Genomic DNA, 21,414 nt, shown 5'->3' with positions numbered 1-21,414 from the left:
TTTATATTCATAGTATTCGAATCAGCGAATCAATAGACATTAGCCATCAATTTTTTTACTTTTCAATAATTTTTTTTATTTTAATAAAAAATAATAATCGTATTTGACTATAAAAATTATTTCATAAAAATAATTTTTAAAAAAGTGTTTTATTTATTTTTATTTTTCTCACTTCTATTTATCTTATAAAATTTTAAAAATAACTTCAATTTATATTAATCACCAAATACAATACTAGTTCCAACTTTAATTTTAACTCTAAAAAATTAATATTACTTCATGGGCCTTAATTTTGGCTGAGAGTAGTAACACCTTTTTTTTTTTTTTTATTTTTTGATAATCATGTGTTTGGACGACTTGTGGGTGCATCAACAAAGTCTATAAAATATGTATCATACCAACAACAGATAAATTTACCATAATTAAGATAGATAAGAATAAATTACCTAGGTATTTTGTTTCCAGACACTCTTTTTAAAAGAATTGTTTAAAACCTCCTTTTATTTTCTTCTTTTCTTTTTTCCCTATATATGGAAAAACTTTTTCCTGTTCACACATCCTGTTTAAAGAGGAAAAGATTTGATTTTCAGCAATTTTGAGAGGTTGTAATTGTTTTACAATAAAATATTATTACTATTGTTTTTGTATTTTTTCTTAAACTGCAGAATCTGTTGTGTGGTTCTTGTTTTTTTTATTTTTCTCTAAGTTGATATTCAAGCTCAGCTTTAACTCCTGTGCGGTGCTGTTAAGTCTTTTGCTCAGATATCTTATGTTTCTTTGTTGAAAACTTGGTTGTTGTCTTGAAGGACAGATAAGTGATACTAACAGTGTTGTGTGAGGTGATGTTTTTTTACATTTTTGTGAAGTAAAAATGAGTTGTTGATTTAACATGGCAATCTTGTTTAGATATCTTATGTTTCTTTGTTAGAACATAGGTTATTGTCTTGAAGGACAGATAAGTGATACACTGTTGTGTGAAGTGTTGGTTTTGACTTTTTTTGTGTAGTAAAAATGAGTTCTTGAGCCAACATGGCTATGTTGGAAGTGAGGATTTCTGAGTTTCTTGATTGTGTGGCTATGTGCATTGTCTTATGTTCAATTTTATGTTTATGACAATGGAGGGTTCATCTCAGTCTGGCAGGGAGAGGTCTGAGAGTTCAAGGGGTTTCAATTCTTCAGGTGTTGTGGATTGGAATTCAAGATTTCGTGCTGCAAGCACTATAAGGTCATCTAGTGATGCTTCTCAGGATGATTTTGGTTTTGTTTCAAAGAGTTGGGAGAGAATTGAGTCATCTGATGTAAATTGTTTTAAAGATCAAGGGGGTCCAGGGATCGATCGTAAAGATGTTAGTTTGAGGCATTGGTTGGATAATCCAGAGAGAACTGTTGATGCACTTGAATGTTTGCATATATTTAATCAAATTGTAGAGATTGTAAAACTGGTACATATTCAAGGGATAGCTGTTCATAATGTAAGACCATCATGTTTTGTTATGTCTTCGTTTAACCGTGTTGCGTTTATTGAATCTGCTTCCTGCTCTGATTCGGGTTCGGATTCATGCGAAGATGAACCAAACAGTTCATCTTCACCTTTGCAACTTGAGATGATTCGGGGGAAGGACTCTACCATAGCATCTGAAACTAGTTGTTTGCAGTCAACTTCAGGTCATATGGTGCAGACTTTGGAAGATACTAAGAATAGACAAGTGGAAGAAAACAACAAGCATCCTTTTCCAATGAAACAGATATTGCACCTGGAAATTAATTGGTATACTAGTCCAGAAGAGATTAATGGTGCTCAAGGCACTTGTGCTTCGGACGTTTATCGACTTGGAGTGCTTCTCTTTGAGGTTAGTAGCAATTAGCAACTTTGTGGCATTGAGTTGTGTGCTTTGTTAAATTTCACTGTGTCCCATGATATGATCTGTTATCTTAATGACGATGCTTATAATCTGTGTGCAGCTATTTTGCACCTTCAACTCATCAGATGAGAAAATTGCAAATATGTCATGTCTAAGACATCGTGTTCTACCACCACAGTTGTTGTTGAAATGGCCTAAGGAAGCTTCATTTTGCTTATGGTTACTACACCCAGAACCAAGTAGTCGGCCAAAAGTGGGGTGAGCATTCTATTTTTCGTGTCCACTTGGTTTATTCTTTTTTGCCAAAGAAAGTTTTCCTTAAGGCATGTCATTTTTGAGTTGTTTGCAATCTGATCAGTTTGGTTGAAGTCTTCTAGGAGTATTATTTATTGATATATAACATCCTGCTTGAGTGTGGTGCTGTAATTCTTGATTTCCGAAATGTTTTAGTACTACCTATTGTTTCTTGTACTTCTATTATGCCCTTTTCTAGACTGTTGTTGTCTTGAGCCTGGGGTCTATCGGAAACAACCTCTACCCCACCTCCGAGGTAGAGGCACGGACTGCGTACACTCTATCCTCTCCAGACCTTATGTTGTTGTTGTCGTAACCTATTAAAGTTTAAATGTAAAAATATTGTTCTACGGTTAATGTTAGAGTATCTATTTTCCTTTGTGGCAGAAGCAGAACACTCAAAGGGAAGAATCATGGGTTTTTGCTTTTGCAGGATTGAAGATTCTAGCTGCCGGAATAAAGGCAAATGCAGCAATCCAAACTTTTCTTTTTTGCTTAAACTATAAAAGAATATTGCATGTCTTGCAAGAACAGAATCCGTTTTTCTTAATTAAGAATTGATCAATACAATGGATCTAGGTTAGTGTCTTGGGAATAAGAACATTTACATTGTGAGAATAAACTAATTACACCCACCGAGTGGAGAGTGTCTATATATGGAGATATGAAAGTACTAGTTTCATGCACAATTAGCTCACTAATCTATCGCCCTCTGTGGCTTGTTTCTGCAGTTCCATGGTTGCATCTTTAGCATCTTGCAATCTGTTCTAAAGGCTTTGTCTCAATACGATTTGCAAAATCATTGCTGATTTCCTTGATAATTTCCTTCTCTGAACCTTATTAAATTTTAAGAAGACATCCTTTGTTTCATCTGTAGTAGAAAGTAGGGTAAGGAAAAGAAATCTATTATTGATGGTAAAATGAAATAGGTAATAATGACATAAAAGTTATCTTCTAATGAGTACTATCTGATTGAAAGAGTCCCTTTTATCTAATCGTGAAATGCATTTCAGACATCTTACTTTTTTCCTGAACTCTCTACTATCTCTACTTCTTTCAGCGGGTTTTCATTAAAATGAGTATTATGCAATTGATATCTTAATCCGTTGTGGTTTTAACATCAATATCCTTGACAATTTGCCACTCTCTCCTCATTCATTCCTTTAAATTGATGACAGTGAGTTGCTAGAAAGCGAATTCCTTAAAACTCCAAGACATGACTTAGAAGAACGCGAAGCAGCAATAGAGCTTAGAGAAAAAATAGATGAGCAGGAATTATTGCTGGAATTCCTTTTGCTAATCCAACAGAAAAAGCAGGAGGCTATGGAAAATTTGAACGAAATCGTTTCTTTTGTATCGTCTGATATAGAAGAGGCCACAAAGATGCACACAACCCTTAAGTTAAAAGGAGGCTCAAGCTTAGAACCAGCAGAAGAGGCTAAGATGCAGACGCCCCTTAAGATAAAAGGAGGCTCAAGCTTAGAACCAGCTAAGAATTTGAATTCTGGGAGGACAAATAGTACTGAAGATCATGATTCAGGGAGCCCTGGATCTAGAAAGAGGTCTAGGCCCAGCACAGGTGAGGAATCTGACGGCCATCCAGATGAAATCAAGAAATCCGAAAGGCATATTGAATATAAAGGCAGCATTTCAGCAAAAAGTTCCCGGTTGATGAAGAACTTCAGAAAATTGGAGGCAGCTTATTTCATGACTAGACGCAGGGTTATTAGAAGGGACAAATCTAGTAGAAACTGTCGAACAAGTCCGGAATGTAGAAGTTCCGCTACAGCTACTGAAAGGAGTTCTTTGAGTAATTTATCATCAAAGGGAGGGTTCAATGGCGATAGACAGAGGGTATGGATCAATTCATACTTGGAGGGTCTATGCAAGTACTTCTCTTTTAGCAAGTTAGAAGTGAAAGCAGATTTAAAGCAAGGGGATCTTTTAAACTCTTCCAATCTCGTATGTTCTCTCAGCTTTGATCGTGATGGTGAATTTTTTGCAACTGCTGGTGTAAATAAGAAGATCAAAGTTTTTGAATATAACTCAATTCTAAATGCGGATCGTGATATACACTATCCAGTCGTTGAAATGGCTAATAGATCAAAGTTGAGCAGTATATGTTGGAATGGCTATATCAAAAGCCAGCTTGCCTCAAGTAACTTTGAAGGTGTGGTGCAGGTACGTCAAATTCATATCATTAAATCTTTGTTTATTTAGCAGAATCGGAAAGAAGTTTACTTAGAAATATAATACAGGTATGGGATGTCACAAGAAGTCAGCTTTTTATGGAGATGAGAGAGCATGAGAAACGCGTCTGGTCTGTTGACTTTTCAGTAGCAGATCCAACCATGTTGGCAAGCGGGAGCGACGATGGCTCTGTTAAGCTTTGGAGTATCAATCAGGCAATTCTACTTTTGCACTTGGTGGATGTCAGCTTTAAAACTAAATGTACTACAGTCATCTAATTATCGTTGCTCTGTTGATTGAATGTGGATGTGTAATAAGTTGGTTTGTCTTACCTGGTTTGCCACAGGGAGTAAGCATTGGAACCATAAAAACAAAAGCCAATGTCTGCTGTGTTCAGTTCCCTGTTGATTCTGGACGGGCCCTTGCTTTTGGTTCAGCTGATCATAAGATATATTACTATGACTTACGAAACTCAAAGTTGCCTCTATGCACATTAATAGGGCACAACAAGACAGTGAGCTACGTCAAGTTCATAGATCCAACAACTCTTGTGTCTGCATCTACGGATAATACAATAAAGCTGTGGGATCTGTCTACGTGCACATCTCGTATTCTCGATTCTCCTCCATATACTGGACATATGAATGTAAAGGTATCATACTTTGATCCTATCACCTGAATGAACATCTTGATTCTCAGTGATAGAAGTTAGAGAGAGATCCAAGTTGCTTATACAGTGAAGTGAAATCCATTATTCTAAAATCTTATCTGATTTTTATCCTTCGGGAGTTCAATTTTCTCTTAAGTTTTCTTTCTTCTTCTTAAAACAAAGGATAAAAGATAGGTGACACCCCTGATATCCAAAAAATGTGATATCTTCTGCTAGTTCCCTATGTTTTGTGAATTCTATTCACTTGATTTTTGAAATCAAGATTGAGTGCAAATGAATTTGCCAATTTCCCAACCATGGACTCATAATTTTCTTGTATAAGACCAATAGGTAGGTTTGGGTTTGTACTGTAGCTAGCATATATTTCATGAAACATAACATATAATTCTCAAGATGGCACAAAATATAGTTTTCATGAAAAACATGGAGAATGATCGCTTGCTCACCCTCTGAATTCACATTCACATTCTAAACTGGATTCATATACATTTGAAATCATGTCATTTGAGAAAATAGCCTCAAGGAAGGTACACATCACTTACCTTCAGCTTTTACAATCCAATTAACTAAACGACATCCACGCGTGCCATTACAATCAATCTACATAAACATGATTCTATTTCCATCAATTCTAGGTACAGCAATTTAACATGGACCATGTAGGGTTCATACACTAGCTACGCATCATCCAAATTCCATCTCCCTTATTGATTCCATAAATCATACACATAAATTCAATTCATGGAATTTACAAGTCATTGGAGTCATTAGAGTTGTTTTCCAACTCATACTTCAATACCAAATTACTATTCATTATCTTCTTGCCTGAGCTCTTTCCTTTAGAAAGTTATTTCAACACTTTTTTAAAGCACAATTTATATCCACAACTATACTTAGCAAGCTTATTTAAACTTCGTAGTCAAAGCTTGAGCTGTGGGATTACTTCTCGCAGACAGATCTTGAAGATCTCATTTTTGAAGAATTCTTGGGAGATAGAAATTTCTAGACAAAATCACATGTTTTGGGAGTTAAAATTAATGCCGTTGAACACTAAATAACATAAACAATGCCTATCTAACTCACCTTGATGCTTGCAAGTATCCTTAGGGTGAAAATCATACAAAAAACCCAGCACTAGCTCCTTTGTTCTTGGTTTTTAATTCAAAATCCCGGTTCCGGAACTTATATAGATGAGAGGGCTTCAATAACACTTGGTTCCTGATCAAGTCACGAGCCCCAGAAATCCTTCTTCTCACCATGGGGCAGATTGTGCTGCCACCCTTCAGTGAAAATGTCATCAACTTTTTATACATTACCCCGACAAACGGTTTGAAGCGGTGTAAACTAGACTTCAGGATCTACAGCTTTGCTGCATGATTTTCCAATTCCTCTTCCTCCTGAGCTTCATATTTAGCTTATAAACACTTTCATTCTATTTCAGTTATCCACCTAACATATTGCTCATTATCTAATATATTTTACCCTTCTAAGGTGTATAACAAAGCTTTGTTATGGAAGTGGATCTGCCGATTCGGGATGGAGGAAAATGCTTTTTTTTTGGGGGGGGGGGGGTGGGGAGGGGGTGATAGCAGTTAAATATGGTATAATGGATGGTGGATGGAGGAATAGAAACATGGTAACTCTGTTTGGGTGTGGTTTGTGAAGGGGTGGGAAGGATTCTGTCGACATATCTCTTTTAAAGTTGGGGATGGTAGTAGGATTAGTTTTTGGGCACATAAGTGGTGTAGGGAGACCGAGTTGAAGGAAACATTTCCTAGTTTATACTGCATTTCTTGCCAGGGAGAGATGACAGTCCAACAAATTTGTAAGTCTCATGAGGGTGTTACTCACTGGGATTTAAGTTTTAGAAGGAACCTTCATGATTGGGAGATAGAAGAATTTCACAATTTATTAGAGCTTTTTTATGGGCTAGACACATTAAACAACTTGTTGGATGCATGGAGGTGGCAGGAGAGTGGGTGACGACTTTTTCACTCTTAGCTCTTTTTATAAGAGGTTGTTAGTGAGAGAGGAAGGTACCTTCCCTCATGTTTCCATTATCCCTAGAGCACCAAGGAAGGTTTATCTCTTTGTATGGTTGGCGGCAAGGAGTGCGATATTAACAACGGAGAATCTAAGAAAGAAGAAAATCACCCATGTCAGTTGGTGCTTCATGTGTAAAGGTAATGGTGAAAGTGTACATCTTCTTTTGCATTGTAAGCTGCAAGACGGTTATGGAGGGAGGTCTTAAACTTGTTTAGGATATAATAGGTCATGCTGGGTACAGTGAAGGAGGCTTTGCAGAGTTGGACTCATAAGAGGGGCGAGGGAAGCCCGAGAGCATGGAGCGTTGCCCCCTTAGCAATCATGTGGGTTATTTGGAAAAAGCACAATAGGAAGGCTTTTGAAGGGGTGGAGTTTGATTTCGTAAAATTAAAGATTAGTGTTTTGTATGTAGTTTACTTTTGGTGTGCTTGCGAGGTTCCTATTTATATAGATGATTGGACCTCTTCTTTTGAGAACCTTATTTTGGGGCAGGTTCTCTTATTAGGGTATATGTATACGGGGTTCCCCCACATGTGAATAAAATTATTTACCTTATCAAAAAAAATATTTACTTTACCCTTCTCTTTTTGGATCTACCCAGTATTTACACCATCAGGCACTCGCAATAGACTCACTATGCAAGGCCATCGCCTGGCCAAATGACGACCTTGTGATCTTGTCGCAGTTGGCCCGACTGTGATGCATGTTTCCTGACTTCTCCCAACTTTATTGTGATAAGTTTGTGTCGCGAAGGTATCGTGAGAGGCCTCTGTAGGCTTCTCACTTGTTCAGCTTTCTTGTTATTTTATCCGTTCTTCATCTTCCAAATTATACCATGCACATTATCATGTCCCAAGCACTTCACTTACCTTCATGTGGGTCCCTACCATGGGCGTAGCCACCTTAGACAAAGGGTGGTTCAGTGTCCTACTCCCTACAAACCTCAGGAGTTAGGACTACCTGAATCATGCAATTAGGACCACTTGGCCCAAATAATTGTTTAGAAGTTTCGGGGCTTTACACTGCCTAGCACCAAATAAGTCTCAATCATTCCTTTCCCAAACATACCCCTATCCGCCTTTTGATCGCAGGGCAGTTTAGATCCTAAGAACCATGAGCAGAATTGGGTTGTTGACTACTAACTTGACACGTATAAAACCCTTGGTAGAATCTGTCTGTGGTCCCAATGGAAACAAGCCTACATATAAGGATTTCCCTGTTCCACTGTTACCGAAGACTTTTAAATAGATGAATTAGAACGGAGATTTGAATAGCTTTCATTGTGCGTTAAAGAATTGGAGAGGAGAGAGGCTCACAAAAGAAAGTAGGGCGGGAGCAGCAAAAGGGACTAAACCATAATGAGTAAGACAAAAAAGAGGCATTTAGTACATTGGATGTAGCGAGTGATGGGGAAATGAAGGTGATGAAATAGTGGAGGGGAATGGAAAGAGCACAGGGCTTGATTCTGCGACTCACGGTTAACAAATGGTCCCTCAAAGCAGAAGTAATTTGGCTGGTCTTTCGGAGACAAAAAATAAATGTAATAATATAGAAAATATAGCAAATACAATGTTCGAAGGGTGGAAACATCATATTAACCGTAGTGCTCATTATAATGGGAGGACATGAGTGATATAGCGGGATGATATGTGTAGAGTTAGTGTGTGTAGTGAAAAAGCTCAAGCAGTAACATGCTTGGTGGAGCAGATCTTCTTACAACAGTCTTATTATGTTACTTTTGTGTATGCTTATAATGGAAGGGGGGAGAGGAAAGAACTGTGGGAGTATCTTTATCATGTCAAAACTGGTATGAATAGGCCTTGGCTTGTGCTTGGAGACTTCAACTCAGTATTACACAGTGATGATAGAGTAGTAGGAGCACCTATTACCCTGCCTGAAGTGGCTGACTTCCAGGAATGTGTGGATACCTGTGAACTTGCAGAAATGGAGAGAAGAGGAAGTGTGTATACATGGAATGATACAGGGGAGACTAGCAGAATATTCTCAAAGATGGACTGGTCATTTGTAAATGGGGAATGGATGGATGAGATGCCAGATTGCAGTACTCATTTTCTTCATGAGGGAGTGAGTTATCATAGTCCATTACAGGTTCAGTTGGTTGGAACAATTACCAGGCATAGAAGTGTTTTTAAATACTGCAACATGTGGAGCACACAACCTCAGTTTATGGAAATAGTAAGAATGGAGTGGCAGAAGGAAGTATATGGCTGCTTAATGTATCAAGTGACCAGGAAACGGAAGAATCTTGAGAAAGCTTTAAGGGTGCTTCATACTCAATATTTGGGAATCAGAGAGATAAAGTTAACGAACTAAGGAGGACATTACAGGCTACACCAAATGCTTTGCAACTTGATCCTTTGAATAGCGTGCTGCAAGAAGAGGAGAAATTAGCTGCAATAGAGTTTAAAAGTGAAAGTTACCTGGCTGAAATGTTATTGGTTCAAAGAAGCAAAGCTACTTGACTCAAGCTGGGAAATGACAATACAAGATATTTCTATTCAATCTTGAAGCAAAAGAAGCTACATCAGATGGTAACTGAGCTAAAGGATGATCAAATGTAGAAACAGACAGATCAAACTAAGATTGCATAGATTTTTGTGCAGTAATACACTAACTTTTGGGGATGGCAGGAGGAAAGCTTCAAGGGTCTTCTTACAGAATAACCAATACTATCAGCCGAATAAAAAATACAGATATTAACACCTTATATCAGGAATGAGGTGAAGAAGGCTATGTTTAGTATAAAAACTACAAAGAATCTTGGACCTGATGGATACAGTAGTGGTTTCTTTAGGAATGCCTGGGACATTGTAGGTGAAGACATCACTAATGCTGTATTGGAGTATCTGAATAATGGGAAGCTACTGGGGTAAGTAAATGCTACTGTGATCACTTTGATTCCCAAGGTGCAGACACCAGAGCAGGCCAGACAATTTAGGCCCATCTCATGCTGTAATGTGGTGTATAAATGTATCTCAAAGCTATTAAGTGTAATATTGAAACAAGTTCTGCGTTACCTGGTAAGTGAGACTCAGGCAGCCTTTATTAAGGGTAGATCTTTGGTGCATAATGTTCTCATATGTTATGATTTCATGAGACATTATGGGAGGAAAACTTCACCTAGGTGCATGATGAAGATTGACTTAAAAAGGGCCTATGACATGGTGCAATGGACTTTTATAAGAGATCTACTATCGGGTCTGGGATTTCCACCTAAGTTTTGTGATCTAGTTCTGCCTTGTGTTACCACTACCAAATTCTCTATTAGAGTGAATGGGGATTGTCATGGTTATTTCGAAGGAAAAAGGGGGTTAAGGCAAGGAGATCCTATATCCCTTCGTTTGTTTGTGCTAGTTATTGAATACTTATCAAGAATTATGGCAAAGATGGGCAGGCTACCAGATTTTAGGTTCCATCCAATGTGTAAGGCACAAGGTTTGAATCATCTCATCTTTGAAATTGATTTGATGATATTTTGTAAAGGGTATGAGTTATCTGTAAAGAGAGTGAAGAGGCATTATATCACTTGTCAAGAGTGACTGGATTGTCAACTAACAAGGAGAATTCTAGTTTGTATGTGGTAGGAGTAACAGAAGATCAAAGACAGAAGTTGTTGGAGCTTACAGGTTTTGCATTGGGGAGTTTTCCAGTGCAGTACTTGGGGCTTCCACTTTCATCCAAGAAATGGACAAAAATGGACCATCACAAACTATGCATGAAGGTTACTGTGAAATAAGATCAGTATCAAATAGTGATTTATCATATACTCAGGGAGGTTACAGATTATTAACACAGTAATCTTCTCTCTGCATAACTTTTGGGGTGCTGTATTTTTGCTGCCTACCTGTGTGCTCAAGGAGGTGGATAAGAAATGTAGGGAGTTCTTATTGGTAGTACAGAGAAGAAGAAAATGAACCTGGTAGCATGAGATATCCTATGTAAACCAAAACATCAAGGTGGTTTCAATATCAAAGGATGCAATTACTGGAATATGGCTGCTGTGGGCAAACATATTTGGATGCTTATGGAAAAGAAGAGTGTTTTATGGGTGAAGAGGGTGAATGGGGTGTATATGAATGGAGAAGGTGAAGAATTCTGGACCGACAACCCTGCTGCAGATTGTAGCTGGTATTGGAAAGCACTGAATAAGCTGAAGAGTAAAATGATCAGCTGGTATGAGGATGGCCACTACTGCTTATCCAGTAATGGGAAACACTCTATTTCCTTGAGCTATATGAAGCTAATAGGAGAGACCCCAAGGGTGGAGGTTGCTTAATTAGTGTGGAATAGGGTTGCTCTACCAAACCATAGGAGGTTGTTGACAAAAGAGAGTGTTGAAAATACGCCCGGGAGATGGGAATACAACTTGCTGCTTATGCACTACTGATGCAGTGGAGGATACAGATCACTTGTTCCCTGCATGTTGTGGGATGCAATGCAGAGGTGGCTGGGAATGAGTTTGCAGAACCTAGGAATCGAAGAGATGCTCACAGGACTCAAGCATAAACACTGGAACAGGTTTAAAAGCGATGTGATCACATCAGTTTATAGTGATGGCAAGAAACTATAAGTTGTTTACGCATACACATGTAAATATCAGTTTTGTAATCCAGCAGGTTATAATATAATTAGGGAGAGGATAGAGATGTGGAGTCTAAGAAGTATAGGAGAAATAGTAGTCTATTACAGAGGTTGTGTGATGAGTCTGGTTGAGGTTCAATGCCTATATGTGTACATGTAGGATTACTTGAAGTTCATTGCCTATATGTGTACATGTAGGATAACTTAATAAATTTGCTTAAGCTTATCTGGAATAGCTAGACAATCAAGTTCCAGTCTAGCCTATACGGCACGTCTTTAAGCATTCTTATGTCGTATTGCACTCTATAATGTAATTATTCGAATGGTAGATTATTGGTCCGTAACTTATATTGAGTACATGGAAGTTTATGCATCTACAAAGTAATCCTCAACCATATCTAAAAAAATTTAGTTGCTTAGTATCATCAACACTGCCACCAGTTTCTTCTTTTTGAGACATGACCAAAAGTAACCAAATCATGTCTTCTAGTTTCTTCATACAAACAACTTACTCCTGATTTGTACTTTGTATCTTCCTTTTCCCGTGATAATGTAATTGTGTTTGAATATGATTTGCTATTGATACAAGCATTTCTTTGTTTCAGAACTTTGTTGGCCTATCTGTATCTGATGGTTACATAGCAACTGGCTCAGAGACAAATGAGGTATCATTTATTACCACAAAGTTGAATGTGTGCTTGCATACCTGAGTGCATTTTCAATAGTTCATTGAGCAATACTTGCACTAAAAATACTTGTTTATATCTGTATCAAAGGGAAAATAGTTGGACTTAAACTGGTTCCTTGCGCATCATATCTAAGACAGATGCATGCAGCTGCAATTTTTGTTTAAAGTTCCAGATAGCTGTTTATAATATGGACGGAAAGCAAGTGTATGCTAAAATACAAAATGACTATATGAAATGATTTACTAGAAGGCATACAATATGAGCAGTCATTCTGAAATAGAATATGAGTACCAGTTGGGCGAAAAAAATACAAACTGGTCAATACTCACTTCTATGCAATGAAATTTGACACCCTCAACACTAGGTGTAGTCTGCATAGTTCTAGAAGACACATTGGGGCTTGTGCATGTTCCACAAGGTGCCAATTGTGCAATATACTAGAGTCTTTATTTAGACGTTTATAGATATGCCTTGGGATTATATTGTGCACGTACAGCATTGAATTCCTGATTCTCGACCATATATACAATGAGGTGTACACATCAATGGGATAACTAGTCCTAATCAAACAATGACATCCTTGCATGTATCCTTCTGATAGCTTCGTTTATTTACCTCCAAGTGCCCGTTGGTACCATAAATTGATCTTTTGCGCAAGCAGGTTCATAGAAAGTCTGCAAAAAGATGTTCTCCTTGAGCTTCAAGAGGAAACCCAAGGATTTCAGTTACTTTTATGGCTCTAAATCCACATAACGCAGCCAACTATAAACTGATTTTGTTGGTCATTGACTTACCGTAGTCACCTAATTTCATGTCTATTTTTGTATCCCTAAGAGAAAAGCTGGAGCTGTAGCTTTTGAAAGTCCCTTCATCTGAACCCATGCTAGTTATAAATAATCCAAAAAGTTGCCAATTAAGTATGGGAATATTGGTGGTCCTTAATGCAAGAGCAGGCTACATGTCTGACTAATTTATACAGGCATTGAAGTTCGGTCAACAGAGATTGGTAAGGGCATTTAGGGAAAAATATTTACAGAGGAAGAGTCGCTCTGCAGAAGAACTAGAATATATTTTTACAGAGATATTGAAATGGAAGGAGTCATATGGGATTAGAAGATACGTAACAAAGTGAAAATCTAGTAATAGAAAATGGTCATCAGAACATTGAGATGCTATATCGCCGTACCCACATAGATATATCACATAAATATGAATGTTAAAGAGGGATATGAAGGATTACGAAGATTGAATAAGATTAGAAAGTAATACTTATGGGTGCCGTATTTATGTTATGTAATCTAGTTCTGTGCTTTACTATGAGTTTGTGTGGTATCTCGTGACTTGAGCCGGGGGTCTATCGGAAACAACCTTTCTACTTCTTTAGAGGTAGAGGTATGGACTGCGTACATCTTACCCCCCCAGACCCCACTAGGTGGGAATACACTGGGTTTGTTGTTGTTGTTGTTGTTGAATAAGATTAGAAAGGATCTTGTCCAACAGGGTTGACTGTGATGATTGAATGTAATAAATGAATCGAGGTAGAGTTGGAATCATGTAATGCTAAGTTGTTTCAAAAGATCTAGCATCTCTCAGAATCTATGCAGACTTGGGGCCTATTTGGCCAAGTTCTCAAAATCTGCTTATTTTGACAAGTGCTGTTGTCAACATAGATTTTCATAGTACTTGGGAGAAAGGATATGTGTGTGTGGAAATCCATTTGCATTTGGGTACGCTTTTGTCAGTACTAGAAAACAGATTTTGTTGGACCGATCTTTCCAAAATGACTTTTGAGGGTGGTGGTATTGGGATAATTTCAAGGGACTTAGACTGAGAAAAGAAGGCCTACTGGTGTAGTCTAGCTAACGTGTCGAAGGCTTCTCTTAAAACTCTCATTGAGCCGAGCTCTTGTTTCAGACCAGCTAGAAACCAACCAACTGCATAAGTGGAAGACAGATGACCTGGCTTGCAGTCTATCAAAATCACCATGGTACACTCCTTAGCATCTCCTATCTGCCCCAAATTCGACAATTAAGCCATTGGATCTTCATACTCTAGGCCAAGCCTCTCAGCTAGGGCCAGTGCATACTCATGCCAGGATAAATAAGTGAATGTTGCCTTTCATGCTTAAAGCATTGTGCTATTGGATACTTCTCCGTCATGGTGAACTACAGCTGTCTTGACCCTCTGCTCCAATACTACTTCATCAATTAAAAAGAATTGATCCACATTTCTACAGCTAGGCCATAAGACAGACCTGTCAAACTCGAAAATTTCGACTCCGACAAACGAGTAAAAGAAATTACTGAAACGTTAATCTATTTGCTAGTGTGCCAAGAAATAGAGTTCTTGAAACTTGTGGATGGTTGGAAGAATTTCCTTCGAACCACTGTGGTCTGTTCACTCTTTCTTGTACGTCCATTTTATCTATTAACTCTACATCGATTGCATATGCTGTAATCCCAATTGCTCCTTCTCCTATTTAGTCTATCCATTAACTCCAAGTGAAAAGCTCCATTCCGTATTATCGAGCTTCAACACCTTTACTATTTAGCAGTTTGCCAACAGGAAGAATAGTACTTTTTTGTGACTCTATCTTAAGTTGTTCTTTTTAATCTGGTAATTCTCTCAGATAATGTAAACACCGAGAAAGGAAGTATGGTTTGAAAGGGTTGTGACTTTTCTGTCATTCCCTCTCACTGTTGGATTTGAAATCGAGAGAGCGTCATGCGGAAGCTATTTGTTGCAAATCCAAGATGCAATAATTCAGATGACAAAGAAAAAACATGCTAAAAAAACATAATTATTAAATGGATTGACTAATTGGCCTACATATAAAAACTAATATCAAAGTATCATAAAAACTAAAAGAGAAAAATCTCCCCATAAACAAGACTCTTAAACGACTGCATTGTGGATGCTATTGTGGTGTAGAATAAGAAGAAGAGTCCTCAATTTATAGAGGCACAAAACCTTTCCTCCAAGTAAGAGATTAGCCAAATTTGAAAAAGAATTATATCTTCTTTTCAGGAAAAGTAAAAGAAATTACGACAACACTTTTGACTTTCCTTTGGTGAAAATTAAAACTCAAATTTGGTAAGAAAATTAGAGCAAAATATCTAACACTCACAATTCCTACTGTAAAAGAAATAAAGAAGTATTTGTAGTTTATGGTTGAATTGATGCAGTTTTCTTTTGGAGTCCCCTTCTTATAAGCTTTTGCACGGTGTGAATGTTAGTCGGACTCTCCATAAATGTTGCCATGGCAGTTTTGAATCCTCCAATAGTACACTACTTTTAGAGGATCCAACACACACCGGTCAGCATTTTTGAAGAGTCCGAGCAACATGCCTTCCATCATCTGATGCCATATGTGGTGACTATCAATGCTGATAGCTGCTCATTTTTCCATTATTAATGTGTAATTGGTACTTTCTGTCATGCTGCAGGTTGTCATCTACCACAAAACTTTTCCCATGCCAGCATTGTCATTTAAATTTAACTGCACAGATCCGCTTTCTGGTGATGAAGTGGACGACAGTGCACAGTTCATCTCATCTGTGTGTTGGCGTGGTCAGTCCCCTACCTTAGTTGCCGCAAATTCTATGGGAAATATCAAGCTATTGGAAATGGTATAACGTGGTTAAAATCCCTAAAGGCTTGACTAGTTACTTCAAGATGAGGAAAGGTGTGAAGGAGAAGAGTTCGGCAAAGGAAAATGAGGATGTTACGCCAAGATATTGTCGTAGATGAGATAAACTCAATACGGTGCCATGGTAACAAGGACATTGCCATCAAGAAACAAATATTTTTGTAGTTAGTTCATAGCGGAAGCACCTCAATGGAAGTATTTAGATTTTTCTCATGGTGGAATATTGCTGTAAATAGATATTGGTTAGGGGGCGTGCAAAGAAAATATACAAGTGTTATTCTCTTTGTATATTCTGTAATTTTGAGTTGTAATGAAAATTTCAGGAATTTAATATCTTTGCCTGATAAGACAGTAAGTGGAAGAATAGAAGCAACATCTTAGAATCTATGCTGCATCAGTGTGTCTCATTTCGTTCACACTGATCCGATCAGCTGCTAGACACGCGAGTGCAAGGAGGCAGAGGTAACATTTAAGATCATTCATTTTCAGTACATTGTCTTAAAACGTGTATGCTGTTCATGACCAGCCAACTGGTGTGACAAAAAAAAAACCATGCAAAATTAGGAATACAAAGTTCCCAACGTTTCCGTGGGAGATAATGGCTAATGTGACCTGTTTGGATTATTTTCTGTTTCTAACCTTGAGACTCTTTTGATTGTTTATTTGCTTTTATATTTTACGGATTTAACTTATTTACACTGATTAACTGGTGATGATTGGTGTTGACCAAAAAAAAAAGATGATTAGTTATTTACTGTATACTATCACTGTATCTTAATTTGCTTGTTACACCTTTGAAGTATTGATGATATGCAAACTATTCCACAGGAGGCCTGATGGCCGAGTTATTATGTATATATGGGATCCGATCTCGTCTGAAGGACGAGTTATTATGTATATATGGGATCCGATCTCGTCTGAAGTTGTCCATTGACAATGACTTGCTTGACTACAGTTGGGAGTTGTACTTTTCTGTTGAAAGGTGGTGCAGCAGTGGAGGGGCTGAACTTGGACCAATAACAAGACACGTAGGTTTTGTTGTCTCGTATAAAAGGATCATCTGCTTACAACAAAATCTAGTTTTTGCAAACATCAAGATTGAACTTTGAAAAGCAAAAACCACTCTTGAACACAGCTTAACAAGGGACTTGATTGCTTGCTCATCTCAAGTCTTGTGTGCGTTGTATTATTGGTTCTTTTGATTTTATATTGTAAATCTACTTCTGATTATAAAGAATAGTACATGTGTAGCTTGCCCAAGTCTTTAGCCCGAGTCGAAGCAACTAGAGTTGGTTGTTCGAGTCGTTTGTAAGTTGGTCAAGTATTTGTTCGTCTCACTCTTGTGTTGAGTCTTGGATAAAAGTTGCCTAGGATGTGTGACTAGAGTTAGTTGCAAGTGTGTTAGAGTTATCACACTTGTCTTGTAATAGAGTTATTACAAGAGTTAGTGATTATAGGAGTTTGTAATCCCTTGGTGGCTTGAAGAAGAGTGAAATTTGGAAATCCTGATGGCAGGTCGTGATTTTACTTACCTTGAGTAAGGAAGTTTTCACGTAAACTTTGAGTGTTCTACACATTATTACACCATCTCTTCTTCATTTATTTTTCACTACACTTTTTAGGGACCAGGTCCTAGTGTTCGGTGGACTCGTAAATCGTTGACACCTAATTTTTGCCCTCAACAACTAAGTTTAATTCTGAATTTTTTTAATTTTAAATAAAATTACATTTATTTTATCCGAGTAAAAGCTTTTCAAAATATTTATCTGGGTAATTTTGTCATTTTAAGTAGCGATTATATATTATCGTATTCAATTACACGAGATTATATAATTTTGTTATTTAAATATTTATTTTACAAAGTATTAGATTTTAATCAAGGCTTATCTTGAAACGCGGGATTAAAAGAGGAATTAATTTGTATCGAATTTCAATTTAATTTAATCAATCTATTAAATTTGATCATAATTGAAATTAAATTGACCTCAATTGCAAAGTAATTGGTCGATTAACTCTTAATTTGGTCAAAATTTAAATAAAATTGGCTAAATTTTAATTGAAATTATTTTGAATAATCTCCTAATCTAATTGAATAACCCCAAAAAATTACTCAATCCAACCAAGCCCAGTTTCCAGATCAGTCCAAACGACCACAATTCCCAACTGATTCGACCCAAATCCCCTTCTTTATTAATTTTAAAAATTACACAAATACACAACTTATTTTTAATATCACAAAAAATCTCAACTTCTTAAATATATTATAAAAATTTCAACATATACACAGAATGCTATGTATATGTCGGCTATATTATGTATATTAATAGAAAGAGAAAGTAAAAAAATTAAAAAAGTGAGAGAGTGTAATTACTTTCCAAATGTTATTTATACTTATTAAATAACACCAACAACTCCTTTTAACAGCCCAACCACAATTAAACTGACCCAGCCCATTTCTATTTACTCTTCTCAAGTACAACAGCAACAACAATAAGCATAAACAAACCCGTATCAACTCTCAATAATCAGCGACACAACAATTTTAAGCAGCTCCGACCCGATAACCCGGCAACGACGACCCCAAACCCAGCGCGGGTGATCCAACTTGCCGAAAACCCGACTCCGATCCAGCTTCGATCAGCGGCAACCCGACCCAACGCTGCCCCGCAACAGCTCCGACCCGAACAACAACAAACTTCAACCCGATTCAACCCGTGGATTCCAACAACAATCGCACCAACTCATCAATATTCCACCAATTTGAATTTCAAATCCGTACTAAAATTGTACGATCACCCTCTCCCTTTATCCTTTTTTTCAAAATTTCTAAACTATCCCTATTCCACTTTGTCCCGCATAGGTGGAAATCAGAAGTTGAGCCCAAATTTCCCTATATATATAGCTCGTCCTTGAGTTAAAGGGAAGGAGGTCTTGAAGGTGAAAAACTTTCGAGCAAAAAGTCGTGTTTCTAGTAAAATTTTTATCGTGAAAAGTCGATGAGTTTTTGGAGTCGTAGAAGCTTTTCCGGTGGTGGCGAGGAGATTCCGACGACAACTCGAGTCCTCTTTTGTTGCCCCAAAAGAGGTAAACTTCTCGACGCTTCATTTTCTTTCCCGTAATCCTGCCTCGTTTTCGTTTTCGTGGTAGTAGTATTAATAATTTAGTTCTCTCTTTTATGTGCTGGGAATTGTCCGTTGTAGACGCCATTTGATGGCCACAGGATCTGTTTGAACTGACTGGTTTTTCGTCGTCTTGCTTGATTAATATCCATATTACAATATTTGCTCCACTATTGATTCCACACTCTTTTGATTTTGGTGATTTGAATCTACTGTCTCGTGTTAATATGGTTATGTCACTGTTTTGATTCAATACTTGTTTTGTCATTGGAATTCGGTTATCGTTCGGGGTTAACTTTGTTTAAGGAAGATTCAATGCATGATTTTCTTCTTATTTATTGTAGGACTAATGTTCTAATCTCGAAATTTGTGTTTAGTTTGCCTTCAAAGCCACTGTAAGATTAGTTTTGGTTAGTCACGAATATATTGTCTTTTCATACCTGTATACTATAGGTTGATTCACTAGTATGTAGCTAACTATTTATTGTCTTAATTCCTTTTCATTGCCTTAGTTTAACATTGTTAGTGGCTCGCCCGTCCCTTGCCATATCTCACGCTTGTCTTCGAATTGTGGTAAGTATGTAAAGATGTTCCTCAAGTTCCTATTGGCAAGGAGTGTCAAGAGAGGGTGAAGGATACATTGTATAGTTTCCTGGTTTTGATATAAATTGCAACTGTTAGGTTAACGTGCTTTTGGCGTCGTAATGCTAATCTTGTTCGTTCTAGTATAAATTTTGATTGTAACCTCAAAAGTTTTCTGTTTTTTCTTTGTTGCATTTAAATGATTTCTTTTCTTCTTTTTCCCCTCTTTTCCTGATTATTCGAGTATTCCTGTTACTTTGTTTCTCCTTTATTATCATTCATTAGCTCTCAATTTCAGACTTAATTTCTCAATGGGATCAAAAGCATAACTTACTCTTTTCGCCTTAATGTTTCAAGTTCTGCCTTTTGTCACCACGAATTGTTCTTCCTTGGCCAGTTTTGTCGGTTGTAATCTTAATGCCCTAATTTGATGTTGATTGTAGTAATTTAGTATCATTAGCTTATGTGGTTGTATTGACTCACAACACAATATATTGTAGTCCTTTCACCCATTGTATTAGTTGTATAAACATTATTTGTTGAGATTGGGATCCATGGTTTTGTTTAAGTTTTACTAACCTGCAGTTAATCCATTGCATGTTTGTTCAAGGTAGTAACTCTTATGATAGGAGATTCTTTTGGGTTACAAATCTCTGTGTTCTTTGTTTGCCTGTGTTCTCACATGTTAATTACCCCTCTCCCTAGCTTATTCACTAATATTTTTAGGTGTCTAGTTCTTGTCCTTACTCTACCGAATTTTGATGTAGCCCTAAAATAATATTGTTTAACTTCATTTGCTCGAAATCATGAGAAATTGCTATTTTTACCTTGGCTTTTTCATTAATTTGGATTTTTTTGATTGGTGTATATGTTCTCTTCAATTTCATGAATCACCGTTCCTTTTGTGTGTGAGTATATTTTATCGAATCATAAAATTTTCAATATAAATTAGCTGCTAAGTCATAATATACGTTAATTCATTCATTTTTTTCTTTGCATGAACTTGCTTGGGAGTCCAATTGGACTCTTTTCCCTTGCATTACGCAACGGGCCATTGAGCCCCACCCTTTAGAAGACTTTGAAAGCCGGTTACATAGTGCATGGATACAAGGAGTCGAAAGAAGAAGAATGGGTTAAAATCCCATCTTTGAAGCGGGTAAGAGACTTGAAAGTCTCATTTTTATTTATTTATTTATTGTTGTCTTTTATTTATTTATTTATTTCATTATTTATTCATTTGGGCCTCGAAGCCAAAGTTGTAAAGTAATACAGGTGAAGTCGATTATGGGCCAAAAGGTCCAAAAGACAGTTTAGGACTGGTTATGGGTCAGGGCCCAACATTTAGATTAGGATAGGTGCGTGTGGGCCAACATCCCAATTAGATTAGGACAGGGATGATGGATTTAGGCTTGTAAGCCTAAGTTAGGGGTGTGCATCGGTCGGTTCGGTTCGGTTTTACGTGTTATTGGTTCGATTTATCGATTTTCGATTTATAAATATGTAAAACCAATAACTAACCAATAAGATATTTTCTTGTTGGTTTCGGTTTATCGGTTTTTAGTCCTTAACGGTTCGGTTTTCGGTTTAACCAATAAGAAAATACTTATAAAATAGAAATAGTAACAACTAACATAAAAAAATGAAATCTTAATTACCTCCAAAACCTAGGCAATGCATTTTAGTTTACAAGAATCTTCAAACTTGAATTAAA

General features: G+C 37.1%; 1 protein-coding gene across 5 annotated transcripts; it reads left to right on the top strand.

Moving 5' to 3' along the window:
• The first annotated feature begins 414 nt into the window (after nucleotides 1-414).
• Nucleotides 415-16,387, top strand: LOC107842447 (protein SPA1-RELATED 3). Of its 5 annotated transcripts, none has more exons than XM_016686296.2 (8): nucleotides 456-602; nucleotides 1,134-1,850; nucleotides 1,963-2,120; nucleotides 3,335-4,337; nucleotides 4,415-4,561; nucleotides 4,693-4,998; nucleotides 12,270-12,329; nucleotides 15,800-16,387. In XM_016686296.2, the coding sequence occupies exons 2-8, from the start codon at nucleotides 1,494-1,496 to the stop codon at nucleotides 15,986-15,988; spliced, it is 2,220 nt and encodes a 739-aa protein (XP_016541782.2). In that variant the 5' UTR covers nucleotides 456-602; nucleotides 1,134-1,493; the 3' UTR covers nucleotides 15,989-16,387. The 5 variants fall into 5 exon arrangements, with proteins under 5 accessions (XP_016541781.2, XP_016541782.2, XP_047252969.1 ...); XM_047397013.1 differs by having other exon boundaries at nucleotides 485-602; nucleotides 1,656-1,850; XM_047397012.1 differs by lacking the exon at nucleotides 456-602 and adding an exon at nucleotides 628-839 and having other exon boundaries at nucleotides 1,656-1,850.
• The last annotated feature ends 5,027 nt before the right edge of the window (nucleotides 16,388-21,414 follow it).

This window comes from Capsicum annuum, chromosome 9 (genome assembly GCF_002878395.1).
Source record: "Capsicum annuum cultivar UCD-10X-F1 chromosome 9, UCD10Xv1.1, whole genome shotgun sequence".
NCBI classification, from domain to species: domain Eukaryota; kingdom Viridiplantae; phylum Streptophyta; class Magnoliopsida; order Solanales; family Solanaceae; genus Capsicum; species Capsicum annuum.
This window is presented reverse-complemented; position numbering and strand designations above follow the sequence as displayed.